Genomic DNA, 7760 nt, shown 5'->3' on the forward strand with positions numbered 1-7760 from the left:
GATACAGCATTATCTGAGGGTTCAGACATCTGAGATTCCTGAACTGTAGTTTTACAAATATAAACATTTATTTCTTCTCATGAATGACACTTGGACTGGAGCGACAGCACAGCGGGCAGGGCGTTTGCCTTGCATGTCGATGACCGGGGTTCAATTCCTCTGTCCCACTCGGAAGGCCCGGCAAGTGACCAAGAGTATCCCACCTGCATGGCAGAGCCTGGCAAGCTACCCGTGGCGTATTCAATATGCCGAAAACAGTAACAAGTCTCACAATGGGAAGACAGTGCTATAACAGTGCTATCCCCATTGATAAGGGAAGACAGAATTTCTAGCAGAGAAAGGAAAATGTAAGTGTGTGGTTGCACATTTCATGGAGTAATCCTCACTGACTATTCTACGAATACTGCATTTCAAAATCTAAATCACTGTAAGATACTATTCCCTTGTTTCAACTACACACAGAAATGTCAGACTTCAAAGACACAATATAATGAAGTAAGCCTCTTTTTCTACTTCTCAAAGAGAGCCAGTATGACAGAGCCAGAGAGAGCACAATGGGCTAAGCAAAGGCTCTGTGTAGGGATGTCCAGGTTTGATCCCTAGCACCACGGCGCTCCAAGCACCAGTGGGAGCAACCCCAGACTACAGGACAAGGAAGGGAGCAGCCTGAGTCACCGCTGAATGTGAGCACCCCACAAAGAAAACAAAAAAAGAGAAACCCACAGGGAACCAGAACAGTAAGGAAATTCTCAGTAATAGCAAGGAAGGACAGTAATAGCAAGAAAGTAGAAATTGCCATCATTATTCTATTTCACAGGTTCCCTGTTAAATTCAGGATTGCTGCTACTTTGAGTATAGGCTTTATATAACTACAGTTTTTCGTAAAATTTTCAGTTAGATTTTTTGGTCTAAGTTGGATTACTTGTACACAATGCGTTCTACATATTAATCTACAATTTCACTGCGTAAAGTGTCTCTTAAAATTGTAATCCTGTAAGCCAAATAATTGTGCATAGGGCCTGGAGTGATAGCACAGCAGGGTTTGCCTTGCACACGGCTGATCCAGATTCAATTCCCAGCATCCCATATGGTCTCCCAAGCACCGCCAGGAGTAATTCCTGAGTGCATGAGCCAGGAGTAACCCCTATGCATTGCTGTGTGTGACCCAAAATGCAAAATAAATAAAAATAATTATGCATAGTACTAATTCAAGATAGAAAATGATACGGAGGGCTGGAGAGATGGTACAAAGTTAAGGCATCTGCCTGGCTTGGATGCAGCCAAGACCTTGGCTCAATCACTGGGACTGTCTACGGTCCCCTTGGCACCAGCAGGGGTCACTCCAAAGCAGTGACAATCGCCGAACTGAGCCCCCTCCAAATTAATGAAGCGAGATTTGGAATATAAATACAGAATTGAATCTATTTATGAATAGACTTCGACATGCTAGTGAGATTCAGCAGTATCTGAGATTTCAGGCATCTACTGGGATTCCTGAACTGTATCCCCATTGATAAGGGAAGACAGAATTTTGTCTTTAAATTCTGGGCCACTCCCAGCAATGCCCAGGGGATACTACTGACTCTGCGCTCAGGAATGACTCCTAGTGGTGCTTGGGGAAATATATGGGATGTAGGGAATTGAAACTGGCTCAGCTGCGCCTAAGGCAAACATTTCACCTGCTAAACATTTCACCTGCTCTACTATGGGTTGGCTTAGTAATGCTACTAATGCCAATGGACTAATGCTCCAGCCTCAACATGCAAGGTTTTTGGACTAAGCAAAAAGAGCCATATTAATCTACAAGATTTCTTTGCTAATCAAGTCAACTAACAAAAAACACTGAATTACATAACATTTTTCAAATTAAGCACTATTTACTTTTTTTTTTGGGGGGAGGGCAGCTTGAGGGGGGAGTTGGAGCAATACCTAGTTGTGCTCAGGAGTTACTCTTGGCTCTGCACTCAGGGATCACTCCTGGTCGGCTCAGGGGACCATGGGACACTGCACATTAAACCTGGGTCAGCCCTGTGCAAGGCAAGTGTACCCTACCCAATATTCATCACACTACAGTCCCTAAGCGTTATTTACTTTTTTTTCTTTTTGTGTCACACCCAGCGATGCCCAGGTGTTACTCCTGGCTCTGCACTCAGGAATTACCCCTGGCAGCGCTCAGGGGACCATATGGGATGCTGGGAATCAAACCAGGGTCGGCCGCATCCAAGGCAAACAGCCTACCTGCTGTGCTATCGCTCCTGCCCCAAGCCTTGTTTACTTTTAATAACCCCTTCTAATAGTAAATACATTTCTAAGAAAAAACTTAAATATATACAGGGAGGGAGGGGGAATATATAGTGACACAGCACTTGCCTTTCACACAGCCGACTGGGAGGGAGGTAAATCCTGCCCCAGGTGACCCATGAGCATTGAGCCAGGAGTAAGCAATGCACAATCAGCTGTGGTCCAAAAAATATGCATGCAGCTGATCAAGTTTCTATCGCTGGCATCCATAGGGTGCCCCAAGCCCTACCAGGAGTGATCCTGAGCAGTCAGGAGTAGCCCTGAGCACTGCCAGATGTGGCACCAAAACAAAACAATTTTTTTTTGTTTTGGGGTCACACCTGGTGATGCACAGGGGTTACTCCTGGCTTTGCACTCAGGAAATTACTCCTGGCGGTGCTCAGGGGACCACAAGGGATGCTAGGAATCGAAACCGGATGGGCGGCATGCAAGGCAAATGCCCTACCCGCTGTGCTATCGCTCCAGCCCCAAAACAAATTTAAATAGTAGGCCCAAGAGACAGTAGAGGGGCTAGGGTGCTTGGCTTGCAAGCAGCTGATCCGGGCTCAATTCCTGATACTCCTTAAGGTTCCTCCAATCTCCCAAGTGTAATCCCGAAGCACAGAACTAGGGATGAGCCCTGAGCAAGCCTGGGTGTGGCCCAAAAACCAATAAATAAATGAAACTAGCCAAACGCCTATAGAAGGGACAAGGGGCCAAAGCAATATAGTACAGCGGGTAGGGGACTACCTTTGCACTCAGCAGACCCAGGTTCAATCCCAAGTATCCCAGTTGGTACCCCAAGCCCACCCAGAGTCATCCCTGAGTAGAGTCTGGAAGAAGCCCTAAGAACAGCCCTAAAAATTAAGCCCTGAGCACCCTTGGGTGTGACCCAATAACAAAAACAGAAACGGATCAAATGCCTACTGATGGAGGGATGAGCAGGTAAAAGCCGTGGAACCTCAGTGCTATAATTAATTACACCTAGCAGAAAAACAAACTCACAATGTACCTAAAATTGCAATGAAACTTACTAAGTTTTATATAGGCTCTAGCAAGGATATATCACAATTTTAACAAAAACTAAACAGCTGCTTTAAAAAGAAGACCCTGGAGAAAAAAAAAAAGGGGCCAGAGCAAGAGAACAGCAGATTAAGGGCACCTGGCTTATCGAGGTTCAATCCCTGGTACTCCATATGGTCCCCTGAGCACCACCAGGAGTGATCCCAGAGCACAGTCTTGGATAAGTCCTAAGGACAGCCTGATGTGGTTTAAAAAAAAAAAAAAAAAAAAAAAAAAACCTTTCAAGTCATTGATTCTAAATGACAAAACGATAAGAATGCATTAAAATTATTGAAAGGCGCATTTTTAAGGACCATTAGGTAGCTCAAAGAGCAAGTATACATGATCTGCACACAGAAGGCCTATAGGTTCAATCCCCAGAATCATGAAGTCCCCTGAGGGCCCTGGCACAAAGCATTAAAAGAAACATAAACGTTGAAGTTTTACTAAAAATAAACACACATGCTGGTATATCCTCAAGCTAGTATACTTTCAATCTGGCTTTCCACTTCTACAAGTTTTAATTTTCCTATTCAAATTCATTTTTTGGTTTTTGGGCCACACCCAGCAGTGCTCAGGGCTTACTACTGGCTCTGCATTTAAGAAACACTCCTGGGCCAGGGTGATACCAGGGCTGGCAAGGCGCTTGCCCTCCTTCGCAGCCCTGCAGATCTGACCCTCCGCATCCCATATGGTTGCCCCAGCGCCATCGGCTGTGATTCTCCGAGAAGATCCAGGGTCAAGCCTGAGTTGACTGGACCCGGGTTGTCCTCGTGGGAAGCAAGCGCCCTATCCGCCGTACCTTAGCTCCAATTCCTACTCTTAAATCTAAACTGCGTCTCACATGGAGGGACCAGCAGCATCAGGACACTCAACTGTATCATCGAGCACATCCCGGGGCTCAAACGCCGCCAGGGTTCACACTTAATATATAGTCACAACCTGTGTAACTTTGTGTATACTGTAGTGCTCTTGCTACATCAAGGAGAGCTCTACAACCTGACTCAAAGCTGCGCTTCAACACTTTGGAGTCCGTTCTGCACTGAAACTCTTTAACTGCAAAAACCCAAATCACCTAACTAACGTTCCTGAAACTCTCAGAAAACGTTTCACGAGATTTTTAACCTTGCCCTTAGTGCCAACTGTAAAGATTTCTGATGAAACTAAATGCGTACGAGAAAAATGGACACCAGGAACCGTAAAGGGTTCAAGTTAAAGTTTAACGTCCGGGCCAGGGAAATGGTGGAGGGCTTAAGGCCCCGCACGCGGCCGGCCTGGGTTCCGGCACCGCGGCCGGTCCCGAGCACAGGCCAGGCCTAAGGCGGGTGTGGCCCCCAAACGACGCAAATAAACGAAAAGCCAATGTGCACTTAATCGTATCCTTTTACATAACATTAACACTGAGCGTCTGCCTTGTTGCCGACCTAGGAGGCAGCCGGGCGCTCAAAGCTGCGCGGACGCCAGTGAAGACGGGGGCTGCACCGGGAAGGCGGCCACCCGGGCCCGAGCAAGGGTGCGGGGGCCCCGGTGGAAGCGAAGGGAGCCCGCTTACTCCCCGGCCCGCCGCCCCCCGGGGGGGCCCCCGCCCCGCGCGAGCCGCCGCCCCGGAGACGCCCGGCGGGGCTCGGGGCCGGCACGCGGCCGCCGGGAATGAATGGGCCGCCGCGCTCCTCCCTCCTCCCCGACAGCCGCCTCCCGCCGGCCGCCGAGCTCCGCCCGCGCCCCGGCCCGGCCCGGCCCCCGCGGCCCGCCCGGCCCCGACCCCGGCCCCGCGCCCGAGCCCGCCGGCCCGGCCCGGCCCGCCCCCGGCCCCGGCCCCGAGCCCCGCGCCCCGGCCCCGCGCCCGCGCCCGCGCCCCAAGCCCCGCGCCCGAGCCCGCCAGCCCGGCCCGCGCCGCCCCTGCAGCCCGCCGGCCCCCGCCCCGCGCCGCCCCCGGCCCGGCCCCGGCCCCGGCGTGCTCCCGCCCGCGCGCCCCGCCGGCCGCTGGGCTCCGTGCAGGCGGCCCGGGCGCGGGGCGAGCCGGGGAGAGCCGCCCCCGCCGCCCCCGGCCCGCGCCCGCCCCCGCCGCCCGCCGCCCGCCGCCCGGGCCGCCGCCCGAGGTCGGGGCGAGGGCCCGGCCCGCTCCCGCCCGCCCCGCGGAGCCCCCCGCGGCCCTCCCGCCGCACACGCCCGCGCGCCCGCGGGCCCGGGCCCGGAGGCAGGCGCAGCGGGCGCGGCGTGCGCGCAGGGGCGCCGCCCCGCGGGGCCGGGGCCGGCGGGGGCCGGGGCGCGGGCGCCGCGGCCGGGGCTGCGGGCTCAGGCCGTGCTCACCGGTTCCACGGTCGCCATCTTAGATCGGTGTGCCCGCACCGCCGCGCCTGAGGGGGCGAGGGCGAAGGCGAGGCTCGGACGCGATTGGCCGCCGCCGCCCACGTGACGGCCCGTCCGTTGGGCCCGGCGGCGCCTGCGCGAGACTGCGGCTGCGTGGGCGCCGAGGGGCTTCTGGGAAGTGGAGTCGCTTTTTCTCTTAAGGGCGAAGGCGCTCAGACAAGGCCGGTCACGTGGCCGGCGGTGCGCGGTCCCGGCGCGGCCGCGGGCGGTGCACGCTCGCTACCGGGCCGCATGCCTGCCGCGCGCGCGCCCGCCGCCGCGCATCCCGCGCTCAGCACGCGCCGGGCCGGGTCGCCGCGGCGCGCCGGCCCCGCGTGCCCGACGCCGGCTGGGTCCCCATGCCGCGGGGCGGCGGAGAGCGTGCGGGAGGGCCGGGGAGGGCCTGGACTCGGCTAGGGGCTGCGGTCCGCGACTGTCGGCGAGGCGGGCGTCCCGGGTGCGCGGCGCGGGCTCCGCGCTGACCGTCCGAGCCGGTCGCGGGGCCTCTATGACTCATCGCGCGGCGGTGACCTAAGCGCCCGCGGCCCGCGGCGCGTGATGGGGCGCCACCTCACAGAGCCGCGCGGCGCCCGGGCCGCCCGCGCCGCCGGACGCCGCCCCCCGCGTGCCCGCGCGCGCCGCCCCTGTGCGGGGTCCCCCGGCGCCGGCCACGTGCGCCCGCCCCGGACAGCTCGGCCCGGCTGCCGCCCTGGGACTCGGCGCGGCCGGGCGCGGAGCCGGACCCGGACGCCACGCGAGCCCCCGGGCGGGGGAGGACTGTCATTACTGCCGTGACTCAGGGCTGCCGGGGCCCCGACACCGCTCCTGGACAGCGGTGGCACCAGCGTGACCCCGGAGACGGGGGCGATGCTGGCGGCAGGGAAGGATCGGGGTCAGCAGGCGCCCGCCGCCGGCTGTGTCACCCGCGGGCGCGGGCGCGGTGACTAACGAGCTGGGGCTGTTGGGAACTCGGCAGACCTGGGTGTACCCACACGGCGGGTGGCATTGCTGAGCGCTTAGCCAGTGAATACACAGAATTCTTTGTTTCTATGGGTTGTCAGAGGCGCTGCTGACTTACCCCGTTGCTCTCAGCTCCCAAGGACACCCGGTTGCCGCCTTTGGAAACCGCCGGTGGATGAGGCGCATCTGCCCTGGCTGCTGGAGAGCCGGAGAAGGCCATTCCGGTTCCCGTGCGGAGCTGAAATGCAGTGATGCTCTCACTTTTTTATATGATTCCTTCTGTTTTACTTTAAAAAAAATAAAAAGTCACTTTTGTCATTCTTTCTACTATTTTTTACAATACTGATTTTTGCTTCTATAGAGTTTCATTTTGTTTCATATACATGTGTTTGTATTTTTATGGTACTTTCCTATGTCTTTGGGAAGATTTTTTAGATTATTCTGTGTCAAAATGGAATAATTTAATGATTTGATAATTTGATACTTGGTCACTGTTTATGTGACATTTTTATTTTTGCAAATATGAAATAGAAAACTGAAATATCTTATTTCTCTATTCACAAGAATTTCACGTGTTACCTTTGCTGTAATGTTTATGTAATGTTTGTGCTGTAATGTTTATACTTAGAAAAGGGGCAATGATATATAAAATAGGATTGAAATATTATTTTTGGTTTTGGGGAATGGGGGAGAGTTTGGGCCATACCAGGTGGTGCTCAGGGGTTACTCTTGGCTGGGGTTATTCCTGGCACTACACTTAGGGATTATTTCTGGCTGGCTTGGGGAACCATGTGTTGCTGGGGGATTGAACCCGATTTAGCCACATGTAAGACAAGTGCCCTACCCACTGTATTATCACTCCAGCCCTGAAGTACTGTTTCTTGGCCAAGTTTAAACCATCCCCAAAGGAACTAAATGTGAGATTCAAAATTAAAACTAATTGCAGTTCCTCTAGGTTTGGATTATTGGGAATGCAAAGAATGTTTATATTCTTCCCTTGAATGTCTATACAAAAAAGATAATATGTAGTTTGTCATCTTTATTTTAATTTTGAATAAAATTTAAAATAATTTTTTTTTTTTTGCTTTTTGGGTCACACCTGGCGATGC

At 54.2% G+C, this 7760-nt stretch overlaps 1 protein-coding gene across 2 annotated transcripts in view; it reads right to left on the bottom strand.

The window, feature by feature from the left end:
* EIF4E (eukaryotic translation initiation factor 4E) overlaps positions 1-6893 on the bottom strand; it is a 34197-nt gene extending 27304 nt beyond the window's left edge. The window contains exon 1 of one of the 2 annotated variants that reach the window (XM_055142086.1): positions 6770-6893. In XM_055142086.1, the coding sequence (XP_054998061.1) occupies positions 6770-6871 (102 nt within the window). In that variant the 5' untranslated portion in view covers positions 6872-6893. Of the gene's footprint in view, positions 1-5652; positions 5896-6769 lie in introns of those variants that run through there. The other variant, XM_055142087.1, reaches the window with a different exon arrangement.
* Positions 6894-7760: the final 867 nt, after the last annotated feature.

Source organism: Sorex araneus, chromosome 6, assembly GCF_027595985.1.
Source record: "Sorex araneus isolate mSorAra2 chromosome 6, mSorAra2.pri, whole genome shotgun sequence".
Classification (NCBI taxonomy): domain Eukaryota; kingdom Metazoa; phylum Chordata; class Mammalia; order Eulipotyphla; family Soricidae; genus Sorex; species Sorex araneus.